Source organism: Eretmochelys imbricata, chromosome 1 (genome assembly GCF_965152235.1).
Source record: "Eretmochelys imbricata isolate rEreImb1 chromosome 1, rEreImb1.hap1, whole genome shotgun sequence".
Taxonomy (NCBI): domain Eukaryota; kingdom Metazoa; phylum Chordata; order Testudines; family Cheloniidae; genus Eretmochelys; species Eretmochelys imbricata.
Genome location: NC_135572.1, coordinates 320,191,103 through 320,215,248, shown reverse-complemented (window position 1 = coordinate 320,215,248; position 24,146 = coordinate 320,191,103). Strand labels below are relative to the sequence as shown.

Sequence of the window (24,146 nt, the reverse complement as noted above, 5' to 3'; positions counted from 1 at the left end):
TTTGTTACACTGTACTCAGTCCTGAGGTGAAGTTTTGACCCCCATTGAAGTCAGTGTGAGTTTTGCCATTGACTTCAACAAGGCCAGGATTTTATCCCTGCTTCTTAAAATAGCCATCTAATGTTAATCAGTGTTAAACATTTAACTGAACATTTACCTTTGTAATTTGGTTTGATTAATTTTACATAGGTTAGCTGGCACTGACGGACAGTTTATATTGTGATGCAAGTAATAACGTCCTTTCAATGGCCTTTCTCTACAAGTAACAATGGCCTTTCTCTACAAGTTTTTTAGGTTTATTATAATACTGGCAACATTGCATGAAAACTTGCTTGATGTAATTATATCATATTGTCTCATTTTTTCCAGCACACGTTAAAGAAAAAAAATAGAAGCTAAAGTAGATTTATGAGAATATTTTTGGAGGAACTTTATATCAATTGTTGTTCAACTTTTTTGTAGGGAGTGCTGGAACGCCTGTTATTTTCAATGAAAATGGAGATGCACCTGGGCGCTATGATATATTTCAGTATCAAATGACCAACAAAAGTGCAGAATACAAAGTAATTGGTCACTGGACAAATCAACTTCACCTAACTGTAAGTAGCAGGCTGATTACATAGTTCTCATTAATGAGAAGTTAGAGCATTTGAGCTTTCATTTAAAAAACATATATTATTTTTTATAATTGTCAGCAGCAAGAAAATTCCCATTTTTCTCCTAAGCAAGGGAGCTAAAACAATATCTTGTATTTTAGCACAGATTTCCCCTTGTGTTCCTCTGTTCTGTTAAACTGTATTGTAGAATCTTCTCTATAGCCAGGTAGGGGTAATGGAAGTTTCTTCTTCATAAGTAGGCTATTACACAAAAAGATTGGATGTACACCACTCATGTCCTTGATGCAAATGGATACAATGTCCTTGAAGTCAAGGGGCAGATTTGTCCAGCAATCACTCCTGACTTCAGATCACCCACATGAAAGTGAAGTACAGGGCTACTGTGCCGCCAGACCAATAAAATGTTAATTTCTGAACATAAAAAAGGGAGAGGCTGGAATGAAGTTATGGCTATATATTTATACTGTTAATTTGGATAACACTTCAACAAGAACAATAAATAGCCCAGATTCATGCGTTAAGGTGCCATGAAATGAAAATATTCATTTCTACTGTGGTAGCTGTTGTACATAGTGTTCATTTGGGCTGTGGGAACATTTCACATCAAAACCTGAAAGCGAGCAGTTTTACCAGATCCTGGGTTTTAGTATGAATCCAAACCACTGTTCAGGCTTTAGGGAACATCAAAGAAGAATTGAACTGACTGGGGATCCTCCTTCCCAAAAGAAATCTGATGAGGTTCAATAAGGATAAGTGCAGGGTCCTGCACTTAGGACGGAAGAATACAATGCACCGCTACAGACTAGGGGCCGAATGGCTAGGCAGCAGTTCTGCGGAAAAGGACCTAGGGGTGACAGTGGATGAGAAACTGGATATGAGTCAGCAGTGTGCCCTTGTTGCCAAGAAGGCCAATGGCATTTTGGGATGTATAAGTAGGGGCATAGTGAGCAGATCGAGGGACGTGATCATTCCCCTCTATTCGACATTGGTGAGGCCTCATCTGGAGTACTGTGTCCAGTTTTGGGCCCCACACTACAAGAAGGATGTGGATAAATTGGAGAGAGTCCAGCGAAGGGCAACAAAAATGATTAGGGGTCTGGAACACATGACTTATGAGAAGAGGCTGAGGGAGCTGGGATTGTTTAGTCTGCAGAAGAGAAGAATGAGGGGGGATTTGATAGCTGCTTTCAACTACCTGAAAGGGGGTTCCAAAGAGGATGGCTCTAGACTGTTCTCAATGGTAGCAGATGACAGAACGAGGAGTAATTGTCTCAAGTTGCAGTGGGGGAGGTTTAGATTGGATATTAGGAAAAGCTTTTTCACTATGAGGGTGGTGAAACACTGGAATGCGTTACCTAGGGAGGTGGTAGAATCTCCTTCCTTAGAGATTTTTAAGGTCAGGCTTGACAAAGCCCTGGCTGGGATGATTTAACTGGGAATTGGTCCTGCTTCAAGCAGGGGGTTGGACTAGATGACCTTCTGGGGTCCCTTCCAACCCTGATATTCTATGATTCTATGATTCTATGATTCTATGATTCCCCTTCACAGAATGCTGTTCTCCTCATTATATCCACCCTCCCAATAGATACCAAATCCCTTCATACCCTTCATGCACCCTGCTTAATTCAGGTAGTCCCAAAACCATCCCTACCTGGTGGTCTCTGCTGGTGAAGAAAAGGCCAACAATCCTTTTCCCACGCCATCAGATCTTCAGGAAATGGCTGGCTGGCTGGTCTGCTCCCCATCTAGCATGTTTTTTGTTTGGTTGGGTTTTTTTGAGTGGAAATCTAAGTCTAATCCATAAAATGCAGGTGCATTGGCAGCCAATTCTGTCACCATCAGTAGTTAAACTTGGAATTGCTCTTAAGATCCATTGCTGCCTCACTGAAGACACTTTACCTCCCTCTGGAGTATATTTTCAGCAGAAAACACCATATCAAATGGGGAATCCCTGCAACAAGGGATAGGGCCAGCTATGCACACCCCAAAGATGCAGATAGCTACAACCTAAAGGGGAGAGGCCATGGAACATCACCTTTCCTTCAGAAAATAGCACAATGTAAGGAGGAGGGGAAATTATGATCATAGGAGGAGGGTGCTGAAATTCACCAGGTTCAGTGTAAACCCCCAAAAAACTTACAGGGTTTGGTGTGAGGTTGGTTTGGAGTCTCTGTAGTGCTTAATTTGTGCCAGGGCTCGCGAGGGCTGAGCCCCAGCACCTCTAAACTTGACCGTTCATAGCCCCAGTACCCCTGGGCTTGCTGCATCAGTTATGAATGTAAAAAAAATTGCTTGAGCTCCAGTACCTCTTTCATTACAAATTAAGCTCTGGGTCTCTGCAAACCTGAAACACAAAATGAACTTAAGGAATTGTGAACCTTGATGACTGGATCCACCCATTGGATCCTGATATCATGCAAACCTCAAAGAGTTGGTTTCACACAGCTCTGGTTTTCAGTATAACAGGTACATAAATAATAACAAAAACAAAGCTATAAGTATTTACAAATTATTGTTCCTTTGAGACTACTTTGCAGTAATTATCAGAGTGCTACCAATATTATAGCTTCCCCTTTTCAGCCACAGCTCTGATAAATCACCTTACCATATCTACTATTAAGTTTCTATTGCTGCTTGGCCAGACACTATTGGTTTATTTTTGGGGCCCAAATAGAAGCCTACAAATATGCAGCCTTTGACAACAGGTTATGTGCCTGTATTATCTCCTTCCTGTAGTCTTCTATGAAAGGGAGAGTTCCTCTTTGTATCAGTCTGCTGAGTAGTGTAAGAGAAATAGGAGACGTGAAAGAGAAGTGCTCAACAACATAAGGAGAAATGTACTAGCCAGGTCCTGAACACATGAGAACAAGAACTTGAAACTAAATTTGTGTTCCTTACAGTTTTGGGATAGATTCCATATTCCATGAAATGCTACAGTTTTGGTAGCATGATATAGCTTGTCGGTGAAAAGAAATATTTCTATTTAAATATTTACACTTTTCATAATTATTTGTGCTTTGTTCTGTTTGATTTAGTTGTAACTGCATTCATGTTTTCTTCCAAAAAAAGATGACTAAAGCTCCCATTCAGTCTTTTAGCTTTTCAGTCCTGTTGCTGCTGGTTGTTTGTTCTTTTCCATATAGCGCCTGTATGTCATTGTCATATGGTAATTATGATGGTGTGTGAAATATAAGGTGAGTCTGGCAAGTACCAGGGAGTACTGAAAACACTGTTACAAGTGAAAACACTGAACACCTGTGTCTGCTACAATTTTGTCCTCCCATCTCTTTCTCTCCTACTTCCTCTCCTATTTATTTCTTATTCACCTGCCACATATTGTCTAAATTTTAGATTATAAACTCTCTGGGGCAGGGACTGTTTCCGTGTAATCGTGTTTGCAAAGTGCCTAGTGCAATGGGTCCTAATCCCTGTTTGGATCCTTAGCCACTCGCACAATAGAAATAAATTAATTATTGATGATGATGATAGATTTTGTTTAGGCCCTATTTCCTTTTTCACCAAGCTTAGTTCATGTGTGGGTGTTATTTTATCTACTGATTACCTATTGTAACAAAATAATATATTTCTTTCACTAGACAACATTTATTGGGCACTGGGTAACCTTTACTGATAATTACCAGCACTGTTAATCATCACACTGCAAACCATATTATAGTCTTTGATCCCCAGTGGAATTTCCATTGATGGCAATGGGTGTATCAAAGGCAATATACTGGTGTAAGATAATAGACCAACTTTTTACATTACTGACCTACAAAGGACAGGCCTTTTTATTTCAATATCTTTCTCACCCTCCAGAGTGGATACCTTCCTTTTAATGAAGCTACATTACATACCCAGTTGTTAAATGACTGCGATTTTTAATTAATATTAACCAAATATCATCTATAATACCTAACACTAATTTTTTTCATCAGTAGATTTCAAAGTGCTTTACAAAGGAGGTAAGTACAGTATCATCACCCCCATTTTACAGAAGGAATACTGCCCAAGGGGACCCAGCAGGCCAGAAACTAGAACTCAGGTCCCTGCTGTGCCACTCTAATGTTTGATGCATGATGCTACACTTCTGTTCATATGGTCTATTCCAGCTTCTGCCGACATTTTCATTTCAAACTGCTTCATAAGCTAATACACTTTTCTCATAAATCTACTTTATTCAGTAAATGCCATACTTCAGTGAACTATATTTTTTTGAGCAGGATAGTGAAACTTCATAAAAGTTTTGTGTCTATTCTTAGGGCTTTCTCTGTGAACAATCAATAGCCACTGTTAAGTTTAGCTAAGGATTAGTACATTTCTCTGTTGTGGAGTATTGAACTAGAAATTTTTTTCAGGATTGTCCCCGATATTTTTTCTATCAGATTTTGGCTGCAGTGCATCAGACTACCCTCTTGTCTGGTCCTGACTCTAAGCCAGACCTTCAGGATTTGTGTGCTGGGACCTTTGGTTCTTCAAAAGTTTTCACTGGTTCCTCAGGGTCTCATTGGCAACTTGTCCCTCTTTTTGTGTGATATTGGCTTTCACATGGTGCAGAAAATACTAACACTAGTATTTAGATAGAGTATTTAGATAAAGACTCTATATCGAATCCCTAAAGGTTTGTTTGTCAGCAGACTTGACCGGCTTCAGAGCTCCTTCTAGCTATGATATGGGTTTCTTCCTTTAATCTTCAGCTTTCCTTCAGGCTGACTGACCTTTCAGATTCCCTCTGCAGCAGCTATAGCTTCCAGAATCAGGGTTTATGATTACTGCTCAACACTGAACCAACAAGAATAAACACTTTAACCTGACAATGCTAATATGGAAGCAAAACATCTGGCAAACACAATATAGAAGTCAAAATATAAAAAAGCATAGTTAGCTCCTATATATACACTTGAACACAAGAACAGAATTTTCTTTGGCTTGGAGACATCAGACACTTGACCTTTACCAGACCAATCTGAATGCAGATGCTTAAAGCTGTCAAATGAATATCACAAACCCAAAGAGCCTGATTCTCATTCACAATAAGGCCATGTTTTACCGCTGTGGCAGTATACATTTACACCCACTTTAAAATCCCTTTACACTCCCAGACTCCTGTAAAAGGGGCTCAGTATAAATAATAACCAGACACAAAGCACTTGATTTTTATATTATGATGACAGAAATTTAGGGCTATTATAAAGTATGATCTTTGACAATAAGTTAAGTGTCTGTTTGTGATTTCCATTTCTTTATTACTAGTAGCAGGCAAGGTATTTCAGAGCAAACATTGAAAGAAGTAATATTTGCATAAAAAGGTGCTCATATTCATAACAAATAAGAAACACATAAAGGACGGGAGTTTTATTTCCACCAAAAAATCATGTTTTATTCATTTAGCTACAGTACTCTGCATACCAGGTCAGATGTAGTACTTCCCAACAAATGTGTGGGTTTAGCAAATTTGAGCCCTCAGCCATGTAATCTCCACAGGAGGAAAGCTGTTAAAAACAAGCTAGCAGTCCTTGGCATTTATGAATTGGCAAATGTACTTCCTTCTATGATTAATAATGAATCCCCTTTTAGAACTTGTGTCACTTAGTAGTATGTGTTGTAACATGAGTGCTAGCTAGAAATGCTTACTGACCGCTTCTCTCAACTGCAGTAACTAGACAAATTCCTGAGCCAGGAAGATCAGATTCAAATCTGAACTTGAAGTTGGTCATGTTGACCTGGGCTTTGGTTTGACCCAGAATTTAGAACAGCTAATATCTGGGGCTTGGTTGAGGCTATGAAAAGCTGAAGCAAAGGCACACTGGAATTATCACCGTCTTTGAGATGCAAGACAAGAAGACATCTAAACATAATAAAACTTTTCAGTGAAACACAGGGAGGTTTATGAAAAACTGTACTTAACATTAGATTTCTTTCCTCCTACACTGAATAGAAGTTGGGGAAGAAAAAAAAGCATCACAGATTTACAAGATTGTTTTAGCAGTAAGAAGAAGCCTGGTCACTCAGATTATCAGAGACTGTATACAAGAATGTTAAGTGACTTGTTTATGGCTTTTATTCTGTGGCTGCATCTTAATTTGCAGTGCTTTTCAGCTAAGGAAGGGTTAAATTAAACCTTTGTGGATATGAAGATCTAGCAGAGATAGTCGTAATCATAAGAAGACAGTGCTGACCTGAAGCACAAGCTTTGGTGAACAGTTGAACACTGGAAATCCTAGAGAGCAGACAGAACTTACCTTCTGGCAGTAGTGTCACCAGAGGAGGTGAGTCATTGCTCAGTCTCTGTTCAGTGGCTAGAGGCCTCACAAATTATAAGCCTAGCCCTGTAGGAGAGGATCAGAATTGAGATCCCTCAATTTTTATGAGTCAGAATTAAAACTATACTGACTTCTTGTCTACCTGCAGCAAAAGCAAATGATATAAGATGGTCATGATGTTTTCTCTACCTGTAGTAAACATGATTCAGGACTTGCTCTAGGCCATTACATTTCATTAAAGGACCCAAAGAATCTATTTTCCTCTGATGGCTAATATAAATTTGATTTTATAGAACATTGCTGAATCCAAACTCGAAGTATAATACTGGAAAAATTTAAAAAACAAAACAAGAATTCCTAGTAGGAGCACCTAATGGAAGATAATAAAAAGTTGGACCACTCGTCATAATCCTAATATATTTTACTATATGGTGACCAGGGTGGTTGATGGGTGTGCTTTTGCATGCAAATAATCTCATAGCAATACAGTTCAGCCTTGCTTTCCAACAATGCAAATGATCATGACATTGGTCAGGATGTCTTAAGAATAATACTGAATGGATGGACGAAGAAGTGAATTTTCTCTACTGTTCCTGAAAAAGTTCCATTGACTTTCTCTGTAGTATATGGTAGCTCAAAGCCAGGCAGGAAAAGACCATTAGATAATGCTGGGGAGAGTTGCTAGGCTCCACTAAAATAGACCTGGGTGTTCAATAGAATTGACAGATGAGTATGACTCATGTTCTCCTTCACTAACAGTCTGAATACATCAGGGAGCCTCTTCGCAGGAAGTGCAGATGCCAGACTTAACAGCCCAATCAATAACAGCAGACAATGAATGTAGTCTGTGGGACAGTCTGTGAAATAGGTAGGTTGGGCCAAAAAGAGATTATTTTTAAAAGTAGCACTTCTGTGAGTGCCTAATTAGGAAAAAAGCGGGAAAATGGAACATTTGTAGCATTGGGAGACTGCACATCCCAATGTTATTAAACATTTTACCTTTGAAGAAAAAAGCAAAATGAATATAGATGTAGAAAAGACAGCAGTTGGTTTGGAGAAGTACTTCTATTAGATTAGGAAGCATATGGTACATTACTGAACACCTGAACAGACCTTTGATTCAGGGTTCAATGAATAGAAAGATACATAAAAAGAACATATCTTCTCCTCGAAAGCTTACTGTGTGACAGAATTAATAGTCTTTTTTTCCCCCAATGAAATAGAAGTCAGGCTTCCATGAAATGCTATGTACAGGGGAAACAAAGTGAGATGCAGAGGAAATGCCTTGGACTTGGATAACCATTTGTTCATCATTAGAAAGATGCCACATTGCCAATAAAACTGCCTCTGCTCCAGAGCTAAGACAAATAGAGATTTTTCCCACCTTGTCCGGGTCAGTGAAAGTCAGGTTTCTCCAGTGAAGTATGGGGTTGCTTACACAGTAAAACACTGGGAAGTGTGATGAAAAACTTGACTATGAATTTGTCACAAGCCTCTTGCTTCAGCAGTAAGTATTTTATCATTTTTGTGATCCTTACATACAGGAACAAATATGCTTTGAAAGAACTACACTTTAAATAGCCATAGCATGAGGGATTGCAGATTATTTTTATGTACTTCTGATCATTTCAAGAAATATAAAGAGCCCCTATGACATATGATAAATTAAATAATCTTATTCGGTTTTTAAATAAGTAATTCCTCTTTCACACGTAAGGCCACTGTACAATGATAGAGCAACTAAGAGCCATCGAGTGTTGGGTAAGTTGCTCTATGGAACTTGTCAATGTGATTATATTTGACACAGAGAAACATCTATTCAGGTATAACAAGTAGTTCAGTGAATGTGTTGCCAACAGTATGTATGCAGCAAATTGTGAGGCAGTGTGGAACATGGGGCAAAAAGTAGGCTAAGGCCACCAGCATTGGTTGGTTGTTTTTGTCGCTGAAAATTAAACTGTACTTTAAATCTGGAGGTATAATGTTTATTGTTAACAGCCAGGGTAGTTGATTAAATTACCTTTAATTTTTGTGCATTTGTTTTAAATAACTGAACTCTACTACTAAATGAAAAATCATTAAATTAAAGAAAACATTCTGGAATAGAATTTTCAGGGGATAGAGTCTTGTAAAAGAGAACCACCATCACGTGGCAGCTCATTTACTAATTCATATTTCTTTCTGTTTACTTTATCATACTTTCTGTCCTGGCTTGTTATGTCCCTCACAATAGTATTAACTAATTTATAGCACAAAATATTGTTAATGTTTGTATATTTATATAGCGTCTTTCATCCAGATCAATCTCAAAGCAAATTTTATTAACTGATATGCAAAGTAATCCCTTTGTGTATTTCTGGAAACCACCCAACATTGGGAAAAATAGAGTTACTAATTAACAGTTTATACACCATTACAGTTTAGAGTAGGAAGTGAAGACAGAATACCAAATTGCACTGAAACTTTAGCTGAATATAGGAAAGTCTTTTTAGGAAGTGTTCTGAGGTCACTGGGGTGTAGGGAAATAGGGGATGGTATAGAACTATGGGGCAATTTGGGGTGTGGTTGCAGCTGTACGTGGATGACACTTAGTTCTGCTGTGCTGAAGTCAACACAGGGAATTCTATATTTGACCTGGTCCTAACAGATAAACATGAACTGATCCCATGATTAAAAATTAATAGTAGCTTGTATACAAGTGCTCATGGATCAATTTATAATGTGCAAGCAAAATAAAGTCCAGACCAGTTTTATACATACTTGGTACTTTAATAGCGCCAGTTTCACAAAGTTGAAGACAATTATGAGACAAATCATCTGTGAGGAAGAATTTAATCAGAAAAATGTGAATGATAATTGGGAATCATTTAAGAACACCTTATTAGATTCCCCAAACCCCACAATCTTACAACTGAGGAAGAGCCCTTGTGGTGGTTAAAAAAACAACAATGACAAAAGACCTGATTTAGAGGGAAGTGAAGGCAGTTTGTAAAAAATAATATATATAACAAACAGAAGAAAGGGGAAGTAATGATAGTAATGAATATAAATCAGAAGTTAGAAAATGTAGATTATTGATAAGGAAGCCAAGGGACACAAGGAGAAATCTATGACCAGAAGACTTAAGGACAATAAGAAGTTTTTAAAAATACATTAGGAACAAAAAGAATCCTGACAATGATATCTATCTGCTACTAGATGGAAATGGTAGAATTATCAATAATAATGCAAAAAAGGCAGAACTGTTCAATACAAATTTCTGTTCTGTATTTGTGGGAAAACAAATTATATAGTTTCATCATATGCTAGTGATAACACTCTTTTCATTCCACAAGGTTAAACAGGAGCTACTAAAGTTAGACATGTTTAAATCAGCAGGTCCATTTAAGTTGCATCGAAGAATTTTTTAAAAGCTGGCTGAGGAACTGGCTTGACTGTTAATGTTGCTCTTCAGTAAGTCTTGGAGCACTAGGGAAGTTCCAGAAGACTGGAATAAAGCTATTGTTGTGCCAATTTTAAAAAGGGTAAATGGGATGATCGGGGTAGTTATAGGCCTGTCAACCTGACATTAATCCCAGGCAAGAATAATGGAGCAACTGATACAGGACTTGGTTAATAAAGAGCTAAAGAAGGGTAATGTAATTAATACAAATCAACCTGGGTTTATGGAAAATAGATCCACTCAAACTAACTTGGTATTTTTTTTGATGAGATTACAAATTTGGTTGGTAAAGGTAATAGTGTTGTCATAATATATAAGGGCTTTTGGCTGGTACCACACAATAGTTCCATAAATAAACTAGAACAATAGAACATTAACATGGAATACATTAAATAGATTAAAAACTGTCTAACTGATAGGTCTTAAAATGTAACTGTGATTGAGGAATCATCATCAACCTCTCAGGGACTGGTTCTTGGGTCTACACCATTTAACACTTTTTCTATGACCTGGAAGAAAACATAAAATCATCACTGATAAAGGTTGCAGATGACATAAAAACCAGGGGAGTGATATGTAATGAAGAGGACAGGTCACTGATTCAGAGCAATCTGGATCGCTTGGTAAACTGGGTGTAAGCAAATGTGCACGTTAATTTGGCCAATTGTAAATGCATACATTTTATTATTACTGTATATATCTAGGAATAAAGAACATACTTACAGGATGGACAACTCTAGTCTGGGAAGCAGTGACTCTGAAAAAGATTTGAGGGTCATGGTGGATAATCAGCTGAACATGAGCTCCCAGTGTAACACGGTGGCCAAAAGAACTAATGTGATCCTGGAATGCATAAATAGGGGAATCTTGAGTAGGAGGAGAGAGATTATTTTACTCCTGTATTTGGCTCTAGTGTGACAGCTGCTGGAATACTGTGTCCAGTTTTTGTGCCCACAATTCAAGAAGGATGTTGATAAACTGGAAAGGGTTCTGAGAAGAGCCATGTGAATGATTAAAGGATTGGAAAACATGCCTTATAGTGATAAACTAAAAGGGTTCAATCTATTTAACTTTACAAAGAGGTTTAAGGTATAATGTGATAGGGGCCTTTGGTGACTGGGTGGCCTAGTGGCTATACCATTGGTCAGAGGGGTTGGAGGGGGACCTGGACCCTCCCCAGGGCCCTGTGTAGTTCAACCCCTTAACAGGAGAGATGGGTCTGCCTCTTGGCCGGGGTGTGTGTTCAAGACCCATTTCCTTGGGCTACATCCAATTAAAGTCTCTTTAATCTGGGTCCTGGCCCCGCTAATTCAATTACCCTGTATTTGGGGCATACCTGCAGGCTCCCCTTGGCAGGGGAAGGCTTATTTGCCACCAGTGGCTGTGTTGGCTTCAGGCAGGCAAACAGAGAGCTCCTGCCTCCTTGCCAGTCAGCCCCCAATTGAGCCAGGCTCCCTTCTCTTCTCCCTGCTCCAGGCCTGGCATCCACTGTATGTATACTGGGGTGGGGCTAGCTGAGCACACACGTTTTCTCTAACCCCTGTTGTGCCAGGTGGCAGTTCCTCTGCTCCCTCACAGATGACTTGATTACAGTCAATAAATACCTACATGGGGAACAAATATTTAATATTTCAATCTTCAATCTAGCAGAGAAAAGTGTAACATGATCCAATGGCTCGAAGTTCAAGCTGGATTAATTGAGACTGGAAATAAGGCATACATTTTTAATGGCGAGAGTAATTAAACATTTGAACAATTTACTAAGGGTTGTGGGTGGTATTCTCAATCACTGACCATTTTTAAATCAAGACAGGATGTTCTATTAAAAAGCTCTAGGAATTATTTTGGGACAGTTCTATTGCCTGTGTCATAGAAGAAGTCAGACTAGATGTCACAATGGTCCCTTCTGGCCTTAGAATCTATGAATCTCTCCAGATTAGTACTTGAATGATAGTGAAGTTGAAGCTCAGTCTGGATATGAGGGAGGTGATGTTCGTGGTGTGGAGGAAGCATTTGACAGGGCTGTTATAGTAGAGAAGATTAATGCCTTCAATATTGAGGCTGTTTTCCATTCTTTGCACTATGCATTCACTAACTTGCAGTACACCTGATGCCACTTCAGAGGGTTTCAGTAGTGAAATGTGCCTTTTAGATCTGTTCCTTGCTAGATGCATAAGATCTTTACATTCAGACACAGAATTCACCATGGTAACCCATGCCTTTATTACCTCCGGATTGGATTTTGCTCCTTCACGTGGGACAATATATGAAGCCCACTTAATAATTTTCCAAACTGAAATATGTCCATGACACACATGTTGATGCATTTCCCCTCATTTGTGGGTGGGATGTAGGTACACAGCTTACCCCAAAAAACATGCCTACAATCTGGGGCCCTTCTCATTTACTTTGAGCCCTTCCTTTGCTTTCCCTCACAGCAGCACTTTCCCTCTGGATAACTGGGATGAATCCAGCATCTCTACTTTTGATATCTCTAATGCTGTATAATCAGGTGGCTGGGAAATCATGAGGAATGGTGTGATCATCAGCAATCCCCTCTTATTTTCCCCCCCTGGAAACAAAATTTTCAACCTCTGTGATATATCTGGTCTTTAGTGTCCCAGCAGTCAGATCCTGAAACCTTTTAACTGGGGGTCTCCAATGTGACATCAAATGTTTTACTTTTACTACTGTTTCTCTTTATTTAATTTTTATTGCAGCTCAAAATGTTTTATGCTTTGAGTCTTCTCTACTTTTTTGTTCATGTTTGTCTTTTATCCCTAGCAAAAAGATATTTCTTCTAGTAAATCTTCTTGACAGTATTTTCTGTAGCTTAAATTTGTTTCTCTTGCTTGTTTTCTGTGTTCGCAGCTCACTAAGTCCAAGTGTAGAATTTTCAAATTATGTATTGACTCTTCATATAAGTGGCAAAACAGACCTGAAAACAAGCTTTTCCTTTGCAGCTAGACGTCTCAAAATACAAACAAACATTTGTCTCACAGTTCTGAACCAGTTCAGGTTTTCAGATGTTTGGATCCAGTTTGTTCACCCAGCACTGGAATCATGTTTAAAACGCCGATGTGATTTTCTTTTGTCTATGTAGAACTGACATATCAGGAGCTAATTACAGTAGGAAGATCTGACTTTTCCCTAAAAAGAACTGGCATGTAGTTAAAAAAAGAAATATGACTTATTATAGTGACAGCTGATAGCACTTAAAGTAATATCAATATATAAATCTCTGGATTTAGCAAGGTGAAATGCTTCAAGTTCATAGAATCATAATCATAGAATATCAGGGTTGGAAGGGACCTCAGGAGGTCATCTAGTCCAACCCGCTGCTCAAAGCAAGACCAATCCCCAATTTTTGTCCCAGATCCCTAAATGGCCCCCTCGAGGATTGAAAATGGAAAAACATATTATATAAATAAATAGCTCAATTCCCTCCTTTGACTCCACTCCATCCTCCCCCCCCCCCCCAAAAAAAAGTACAAAAAAGAAAGATGGTATAGTAGCTGGTTAGTTCAGCTGGTGGTGAAAGTTAAGTATTAATGTGCTGTAGCCTTCTCCTTTAAATATCTGAAAATGATCTGGGTCTCTCTGTTCTATTTAGGTTCTCCTACCATATCTATCACTGTGGTATATGGTGGGGATGTTATGAGCCTTAATTCACTAATGTTTGAAAAGTATCTTAAGATGGTTGCATGGAAGGTACTATAGAAATGCAAAGAATAATTAAAGTTAGCTGCGTTTCCCCGACACAAATTTGTCACCAATTTTAATATGAATTACAAGAAATGAATATGAATTCTCAAGAAAATCCGAGAAGCATAGTTGCTGGAACTAGGGGTGCTGGGGGTGCTGCCACACTCCTTGGTTTGGAGTGGTTTCCATTATATACAGGGTTTACACTGTGGTTCAATGGCTCTCAGCACCCCCACTATGCAAATTGTTTCAGCGCCCCTGCCCACAAGTATAATAGAAAAGATGCAGTCATTCTTGCAATTACTCTCTATGATTCATTTGCTGTCATATATTTTCTTTGAGAACACTCCACGGGAAATGTGTTATGTACTAACTTAAAGTCTCTTGAGAGCAACTTGAGTAGGATACTTCTGGGGCATAAAAACTTTAAGTAGAAGAGGGTAATTTTTTTTATTTCCCTTGAAAGTGAAGAGCCTTTCTCCTGCTCTAGGTGCTTTTATGGCAATTAAAATTTACAACTACAAAAATATAAATCATACACAAACACAGAAAAATGCATCCTGGAATGCCATAAAAATCCACAGTAATACTTATCTGCAGCAATGTCAGTAACCCCTTATCTGACAGCCCACCAGACTACACTGCACCCTCCCCTTTCCCCATAAGCCTGAGGGGGAAAGATGATCCTTGCAGCCTCCCTTGGTGGTTTACAAATCTGGCCTCTGGCTTCTGGCAGACTGAAGAAGGGAATGCATTCCAAAAGTGAGGATCTGTCCCAGAAAATGGCTTATTACCAGCGCCTACCTTTTAAACCAAGAGGGTGTTAGTTCAAGTGCTTTTGTTGCTCCCTTAGCTGTTTCCCTCTCACATGAGGAGAGAAGCAGGCTCTTATGTAATCAGGTCCCAAGCCATTCAGTTTAAAACCAACAACTTCTACCTGGGAGCTAATAGGCAGACAGTGCAGATTATGGTGCAGTGATATGATGCGCTCCCGTGTAAAATGTCCATGATGTGTCCCACTTTATAAGTGTGCAGCTACCATGAGTTTCATTGCTTACGATTGAAGGACTTGGCCCTGGGGGTGAAATCCTGCTCCACGGCAGTTATAAGCAAATTCCATTGACTTCAGTAGGGCCAGGATTCCACCGTAAGCGTTTAGGGGTGTGAGAGATATACATCCACCGACTCACATTAATTCCTTTCTGTTCACTACATTTTCTTCCTCCACTCTAGTCTCCTTTTTAACTCCAGTTTTCTTCTTTCATCAAAATCATTTTTTATTATGAACATAAGATAAGCAGCACTCCAATATAGCTTTATTAATCCTAGTGGATACTGAGCGCAAGGGAAGTGGAGAGGATAAGAGTCTTTCTGATTAGAACAGAAGCTAATATGCTGTGTACAGTGTTTTTTGGTTTCTGGTGTTTATTTTTTGAGAAATCGTTGCTCATGTTTTAAGAGTTTAAATAATTGGTTTCTTTGAATTATGAAAGCTGCGTGTCACCAGCAATGTGTTTCCAGTGATCACAGAAAAATTTTAATGCATGGTTCTGTGGGCTTGCCAGCCTGCCACACACATAATTATCAAACCTGCAAATATTTGACATTTGCTGGATTTCTGTGTCTATTTTATGAAGCCCCATTCTCAAATGCTTGCTTCAGTGTGAAGTTATCAGACTAATCAGGTTTCACTACAAATGTGCAAGCCATAACTCTGGAAATGTTCACTCCAAACTTGGCCAAGGTTTGCCAGAAGTTCCAGTGAGAACTAGGTAATGTACTTCCCTGCTTTCTTTTCTCCAGACTCTTCCTCCCAGTTTATGCTGGAGCGGTGGGGCAATTACTTTACATTACCAAAATCTAGCTTGAATACCAAGAAGCAGCAGAAAACAACCTTCAAAGTAACATCTCAAGGGGTCAAAATATGAATAAAATAAAATAAAAAAGTAATATAAGCCTCATTGATCTGGAGTCTTCTCCTGGTGGTTCTCTATCTAGGCATCTCACCCCTTCCCCTTAATTTCTCTGGTGGTTACCCTCTCCTGTTTGTTCACTCTCCTTAGTAGTTACTTACCCTTCTTTGCCTTCTTGGTAGCTGTTCTCATCTTTGGCAACACCTATCTTCCTGATAGCAGTTTTGACTTCCTTTTCCCTTTCCCTGGCCACTCCTCCTCGTTCTTGACTTTCTTCTCTATGCCATTACCGCCTGATCTAATATTTCTTCACTCCTTCTCCTACCACTTTGATGCACCTATGAGCATTGGGGAAACTGAAACCAATCCACATCCCTGTTGATCACAGGAGGAAGAGCAGGCAGTGGTTAGGGCATGTCATAAATATAAAGGGAAGGGTAAACCCCTTTAAAATCCCTCCTGGCCAGGGAAAAGCTCCTCTCACCTGTAAAGGGTTAAGAAGCTAAAGGTAACCTCACTGGCACCTGACCAAAATGACCAATGAGGAGACAAGATACTTTCAAAAGCTGGAAAGAGGGAGAGAAACAAAGGGTCTGTGTCTCTGTCTATATGTTGTTTCTGCTGGGGATAGACCAGGAATGGAGTCTTAGAACTTTTAGTAAGTAATCTAGCTAGGTATGTGTTAGATTATGATTTCTTTAAATGGCTGAGAAAAGAACTGTGCTGAATAGAATAACTATTTCTGTCTGTGTATCTTTTCTGTAACTTAAGGTTTTGCCTAGAGGGCTTCTCTATGTTTTAAATCTAATTACCCTGTAAGGTATCTACCATCCTGATTTTACGGGGGAATTTCTTTATTTCTATTTACTTCTATTTCTATTAAAAGTCTTCTTGTAAGAAAACTGAATGCTTTTTCATTGTTCTCAGATCCAAGGGTTTGGGTCTGTGGTCACCTATGCAAATTGGTGAGGCTTTTTATCCAACATTTCCCTGGAAAGGGGGGGTGCAAGTGTTGGGAGGATTGTTCATTGTTCTTAAGATCCAAGGGTCTGGGTCTGTAGTCACCTAGGCAAATTGGTGAGGCTTTTTACCAAACCTTGCACCCCACTTTCTGGACAAGGTTTGGTAAAAAGCTGGAGCTCCGGGCCCTTTAAATTGCAGCCAGAACCTGGGGTAGTCGTAGCAGCCACCAGGAGCCCCAGGCCCTTTAAATTGCTCCCAGAGCCCCGGGCGGCACAGGCCCAGCAGCACTGAATGGCTGGCTGGGAAGTCTGGCCCCAGCCCTACCCCTTCTAGGAGCCCAGAGCTGCCCACGCACCTTGCTCAGGCCACCCTGCTTACGTTACTTTCACCCATGTCTATAGGATGACCATATGTCCCAATTTGGGCCAGGACAGTTCCCTTTTTAAGCTCTGTCCTGGAAGTCATGACTTTTTTTGCCAAAACTGGGCATTTGTTCCATTTAGTCTTGCTCTGGGGGGGCACAGAGCAATGTTCAGGCAAGAGCAAACAGGACAAATGTCCAGTTTTGCCAAAAAAGTTGTGGCATCCGTGATGTCAGCTCCAGCGAGTGGTGACACCAGCCCCATACAGCAGGACTCAGGCAAACTGCGATGCCAAGTATCTCAGCTCAGGCAAGCATCAACACCAGCACCTGAACATTGACCATCTTTTACCCTGTGTCCCGTTTTCAGCGCAGGGAAATACGGTCAACCTAGAAATCTATAAAATCATGAATGGTATGAAAAGAGTAAGTTGGGAATTATTATTTACCCCCTTCACATAACACAAGAACTGAGGGATCAACTGCTGAAATTAACAGACAGCAGGTTTAAATAAACAAAAGCAAGTACTTCACTCAGCACACAGAGAACCTCTGAAACTCATTGCCATTGGATGTTATGAAGGCCAAAAGTATAACTGGGTTGAAAAAAGAATTAAATAAGTTCATGGAGGATAGGTCCATCACTGGCGATTAGCCAAGAGATTCAGGGATGCAAGTCCATGCCCTGGGTTTCCCTAAATTTCCAACTACCAGAGGGTGGAACAAGACGACAGGGGATGGATCACGCAAAATTGTCCTGTTCTGTACATCCTCTTTGAAACATCTGGCACTGGCTGCTGTCAGAAGACAGGAACCGGGGTAGATGGAACATTGGTGTGGCCCAATGTGGCCATTCTGATGAAGAGTCATGCCTACTTTTTTCTGTAGTCCATTATAACTTCTAGGAAAAAAGTTATCTTTCACAGGTTATTTTCAACAAAATGAGTTGCCTTTTGAGTTGCTGATTTCTAAGCAAGGGTTTCAAACACAATGGAAATACAGTGTCAAGTGGAATGCATGAGAATATATTCATTGTATACTTGCAGTCAGTTATTTTGCTGTGGGAGGAATGAATATAGAGATTTTTTCACCCACACAAATGTAACTTTAAAACAAACAAGCAGCAACAAAGGAAAAACAACTAGCAGGAGCATTTAGTACTTTAACATGAAGTAAAGCATATTATTTTTTTTAACTGATGGATCTATTGAAAAGATTAAGCCGCACAAATACCAACAACCAAAAACAATTTACCCCTTATATCCTCTAGTAACATGTCATATAGCTGATGAATATATGTGTCAAATGAATACACTCAATTATCATTCTGATTCGATATCATAGAATTATAGAATATCAGGGTTGGATATTCCCCCTGTCCAACCCTGATATTCTGTAATTCTATGATATCCAGTCCAACCCCCTGCTCAAAGCAGGACCAATCCCAACTAAATCATCCCAGCCAGGGCTTTGTCAAGCCTGACCTTAAAAATATCTAAGGAAGGAGATTCCACCACCTCCCTAGGTAACGCATTTCAGTTTTTCACCCCCTCCTAGTGAAAAAGTTTTTCCTAATATCCAACCTTGTCAAGGTTCCTCCCCCACTCTGAACTCTAGGGTACAGATGCGGGGACCTGCATGAAAAACCTCCTAAGCTTATCTTTACCAGCTTAGGTCAAAACTTCCCCAAGGTACAAAATATTCCCCCCGTTGTCCTTGGACTGGCCGCTACCACCACCAAACTAATACTGGTTACTGGGGAAGAGCTGTTTGGACGCGTCCTTCCCCCCAAAATACTTCCCAAAACCTTGCACCCCACTTCCTGGACAAGGTTTGGTAAAAAGCCTCACCAATTTGCCTAGGTGACTACAGACCCAGACCCTTGGATCTTAAGAACAATGAACAATCCTCCCAACACTTGCACCCCCACTTTCCTGGGAAATGTTGGATAAAAAGCCTCACCAATTTGCATAGGTGACCGCAGACCCAAAACCTTGGATCTGAGAACAATGAAAAAGCATTCAGTTTTTTACAAGAAGACTTTTAATAAAAAAATAGAAGTAAATAGAAATAAAGAAATCCCCCCTGTAAAATCAGGATGGTAGATATTTTACAGGCTAATTAGATTCAAAAACATAGAGAACCCCTCTAGGCAAAACCTTAAGTTACAAAAAAGATACACAGACAGAAATAGTTATTCTATTCAGCACAATTCTTTTCTCAGCCATTTAAAGAAATCATAATCTAACACATACCTAGCTAGATTACTTACTAAAAGTTCTAAGACTCCATTCCTGGTCTATCCCCGGCAAAGACCAGCATACAGACAGACACAGACCCTTTGTTTCTCTCCCTCCTCCCAGCTTTTGAAAGTATCTTGTCTCCTCATTGGTCATTTTGGTCAGGTGCCAGCGAGGTTACCTTTAGCTTCTTAACCCTTTACAGGTGAGAGGAGCTTTCCCCTGGCCAGGAGGGATTTCAAAGGGGTTTACCCTTCCCTTTATATTTATGACACGCCCCCCAAATCTCAGCTAGGGTGAAACACTGGCTGGGATTTCTTCCTAGAGCTCTAGGAAAAACAGAGTTAATAAGACACATGCATCTCTAAATATACTACCAAGTACATAAAGACTAACAATATTTTCCACATCTCAAGGACGATTTTAACCAGTTGATTCTGGGAAACTTTCACGGGAGAGTGCATCAGCCACTTTGTTAGAAGCTCCTGAGATGTGTTGGATGTCGAAATCAAAATCTTGGAGAGCTAAACTCCACCAAAGAAGTTTTTTGTTAGTTTCTTTGACGGTGTGAAGCCACTTCAGTGCAGCATGGTCGGTTTGCAGGTGGAAACGCCGTCCCCAAACATATGGGCGTAGCTTTTCCAGAGCGTAGACAATGGCATAACATTCTTTTTCAGTGACTGACCAGTTGCTTTCCCTCTCAGACAGTTTTTTGCTGAGAAACACTACAGGGTGGAATTCTTGATCAGGTCTTTCTGCATTAAAACTGCTCCCACACCATGCTCGGATGCATCTGTGGTTACTAGGAACGGTTTGTCAAAGTCTGGGGCCCTTAGTACAGGGTCAGACATGAGTGTCGCTTTAAGCTTGTTAAAGGCCTTCTGACACTTTCCGGTCCACTGAACAGCATTTGGCTGTTTCTTTTTGGTTAGGTCTGTCAGTGGGGCAGCGATTTGGCTGTAGTGCGGTACAAATCGTCTATAATAACCGGCCAAGCCTAAGAAGGATTGAACCTGTTTCTTTGACTTTGGGACAGGCCACTTTTGGATAGCATCCACTTTGGCCTGTAGGGGGCTGATAGTTCCTTGACCCACCTGGTGTCCAAGGTAAGTCACTCTGTTTAGGCCTATTTGACACTTCTTAGCCTTAACAGTTAGTCCTGCCTCCCTTATGCGCTCAAGGACTTTGTGTAGATGTTCCAGGTGGTCTGCCCAGGAATCCGAAAATATGGCCACATCGTCAAGGTAGGCGACTGCATATTCTCCTAATCCCGCTAGGAGACCATCTACAAGTCTTTGGAAAGTGGCGGGTGCATTTCGCAGCCCGAAAGGGAGTACATTAAATTCATACAGCCCGAGATGTGTGATGAAGGCTGACCTTTCCTTGGCAGATTCATCTAGCGGTACCTGCCAGTACCCCTTGGTTAAGTCCAAGGTAGAGATGAACTGGGCCCGTCCCAGTTTCTCTAATAGTTCATCTGTGCGGGGCATTGGATAGTTGTCTGGGCGAGTTACAGCATTTAGCTTACGGTAGTCCACGCAAAAACGTATTTCCCCATCTGGTTTGGGAACTAGAACCACTGGAGATGCCCATGCACTTTCAGAGGGGCGGATTACACCCATCTGTAACATATCCTGGATCTCCCGTTCTATAGCAGTTTTAGCTTGAGGAGACACCCGGTAAGGGTGGACCCTAATTGGGTGAGCATTACCTGTGTCAATGGAGTGGTATGCCCGTTCAGTCAGTCCTGGGGTGGCTGAGAATGTTGGCACGTAGCTAGTGCACAGCTCCTGGATCTGCTGTCGCTGCATACACCCAAGGGTCATGGAGAGGTTCACCTCTTCCACACCACCACCACATTTCCCTTCGTAGTAGACACCTTCAGGCCACTCAGCATCGTCTCCTCCGTGGGCTGTAAACTGACAAACCTTTAATTCTCTGGAATAAAAGGGCTTTAGAGAATTAATGTGGTACACCTTAGGCTTTCGGTTGGAGGTGGGGAATGCTATGAGATAATTAACAGCTCCCAGGCGCTCCTGGACCGTGAATGGCCCTTCCCACGATGCTTCCATTTTATGGGCCTGGAGCTCCCTTAAGACCATGACCTGGTCTCCTACTTTGAAGGAACGCTCTCTGGCATGTTTATCATACCAGGCTTTTTGCTCTTTTTGAGCATCCTGTAAGTTTTCTCTAGCAAGGGCTAAAGAGGTTCGGAGGGTGTTTTGTAGGTTGGTTACAAAGTCCAGAATGTTAGTTCCTGGAGAAGGTGTAAATCCCTCCCATTGCTGCTTCACCAACTGCAATGGCCCCTTAACCTCACGGCCATATACAAGTTCAAATGGGGAAAACCCTAAACTGGGGTGTGGTACAGCTCTGTAGGCAAAGAGCAACTGCTGCAACACTAGGTCCCAATCATTGGAGTGCTCATTTACGAATTTACGTATCATAGCCCCCAAAGTTCCATTAAACTTCTCCACCATGCCATTTGTTTGATGGTGGTAAGGAGTGGCAACCAAGTGATTTACCCCATGAGCTTCCCAAAGGTTTTTCATAGTTCCTGCCAGGAAATTAGTCCCTGCATCTGTGAGGATGTCGGAGGGCCAACCTACCCGGGCAAAAATGTCTGCTAGTGCCTGGCACACACTTTTAGCCCTGGTGTTGCTTAGAGCTACTGCTTCCGGCCATCGGGTGGCAAAATCCATGAAAGTCAGTATGTACTGCTTTCCTCTGGGTGTCTTTTTCGGAAAAGGACCCAGAATATCCACAGCTACTCGTTGAAATGGAACTTCAATGATGGGGAGTGGCTGGAGAGGGGCTTTGACCTGGTCTTGGGGTTTTCCCACTCTTTGGCACACCTCACAAGACTGGACATAGGTAGAAACATCCTTGCCCATTCCCTCCCAGTGGAATGATCCCCCCAAACGGTCTTTGGACCTGTTCACCCCAGCATGGCCACTAGGGTGATCATGGGCTAAGCTCAAGATCCAAACCTGGATCGATTAGAAGAGCTGAGAGGCGGTGGGTTGCTCTGTGCCGCAGTCCAAGCTCTCTGGAGGCTTTCATCTGCTTCCTGTTCGGTCTGGAACTCTGCCCTTGATGCTGGGGACATCAGTTCCTCCTTGGATTGTGGACCTAGGCTTGGTCCCTCTGGAAGCGATATAGGGGATGGAGCTGTTTCCGTTGACTGTGAACCGCTCTCCGCTGGTGCACTACGTTGGGATTCAGGCTCCGGCTGAGCCTCTTGTGTAGGGTTATCGGCTGCTGCCAGTTCAGGTTCGGTGGGGCCCTCTGGTGTTGAGGTTGCAAGTACTGGATTCAGTGCTGACACGGGGTCTGGTGTTGGTTGTTCGGCTGGTTCCGGTTCTGGGACTGGTTCCGTCTGGGTCTCTGGGACTGGATCCACTACTGCTGTTGCAGACATTGGCCTGGGGTCCCGGTCCATCACCTCTGACCGGGTCCTGATAGAAGTTTCCGGAACAGAGCTAGGCCTCACGGCTTGTTTAGCCTGGCTGCGGGTGACCGTTCCCACCCTCTTGGCCTGCTTCACATGATTGGCCAAGTCTTCCCCCAACAGCATGGGGATGGGATAATCATCATAGACTGCAAAAGTCCATGTTCCTGACCAGCCCTTGTACTGGACAGGCAACTTGGCTGTAGGCAAATTGAAAGAGTTGGACTTGAAGGGTTGAATCGTCACTTGGATCTCTGGGTTGATTAAATTGGGGTCCACTAAGGAAGCATGGATAGCTGACACTTGTGCTCCGGTGTCCCTCCACGCGGTGACCTTCTTCCCGCCCACACTCACAGTTTCCCTCCGCTCCAAGGGTATCTGGGAGGTATCTGGGCCTGTGGACCTCTGGTGTGATTCTGGTGCAATGAACTGTAATCTGTTGGGGTTCTTGGGGCAGTTGGCCTTTACATGCCCCAGCTCGTTACATTTAAAACATCGTCCAGCTGACGGGTCACTGGGGCGAGGAGGGTTGCTGGAGAACAGGGTGGCAGGACGATAAGGGGTCTGGAGGGTTCTTTGGGAGGTAGGTGGGGCTTTGGGCGGCCCCCGGTAATAGGGTGTGGTCTGGGGTGGTCCCCTCTGGTCTCCGCTCCAACTGCGACCAGTTTTCTTCTTCTCTGCCACCTCCACCCATCTGGCTCCAATCTCTCCTGCCTCGATTACAGTTTTGGGTTTCCCATCTAGGATGTATCTTTCTATTTCCTCAGGAACACCCTCTAAGAATTGTTCCATTTGCATTAGGAAGGGCAAATTTACTGGAGATTCAACACTTGCTCCTGATATCCAGGCATCCCAATGCTTCACAATGTGGTAGGCATGTCGGGTAAATGACATGTCTGGTTTCCACCTTAGGGCTCTGAACCTCCGACGAGACTGCTCGGGTGTTATCCCCATTCTGACTCTCGCCTTGGATTTAAACAGTTCATACTTGTTCATGTGTTCTTTAGGCATTTCAGCTGCCACCTCAGCTAAGGGTCCACTGAGCTGCGGCCTCAGCTCTACCATGTATTGGTCAGTAGAGATGTTGTACCCAAGGCAGGCCCTTTCAAAGTTTTCTAAGAAGGCCTCAGTATCATCACCTGCCTTGTAGGTGGGGAACTTTCTGGGATGGGAAGTGGTACCTGGAGAAGG

The 24,146-nt window shown here is 41.6% G+C and overlaps 1 protein-coding gene across 1 annotated transcript in view; it reads left to right on the top strand.

The window, feature by feature from the left end:
* GRM8 (glutamate metabotropic receptor 8) overlaps positions 1-24,146 on the top strand; it is a 456,107-nt gene that overhangs the window by 364,830 nt on the left and 67,131 nt on the right. Inside the window, exon 7 of the mRNA XM_077807845.1 lies at positions 463-599. Coding sequence (XP_077663971.1) covers positions 463-599 — 137 coding nt within the window. The remainder of the gene's footprint in view (positions 1-462; positions 600-24,146) is intronic.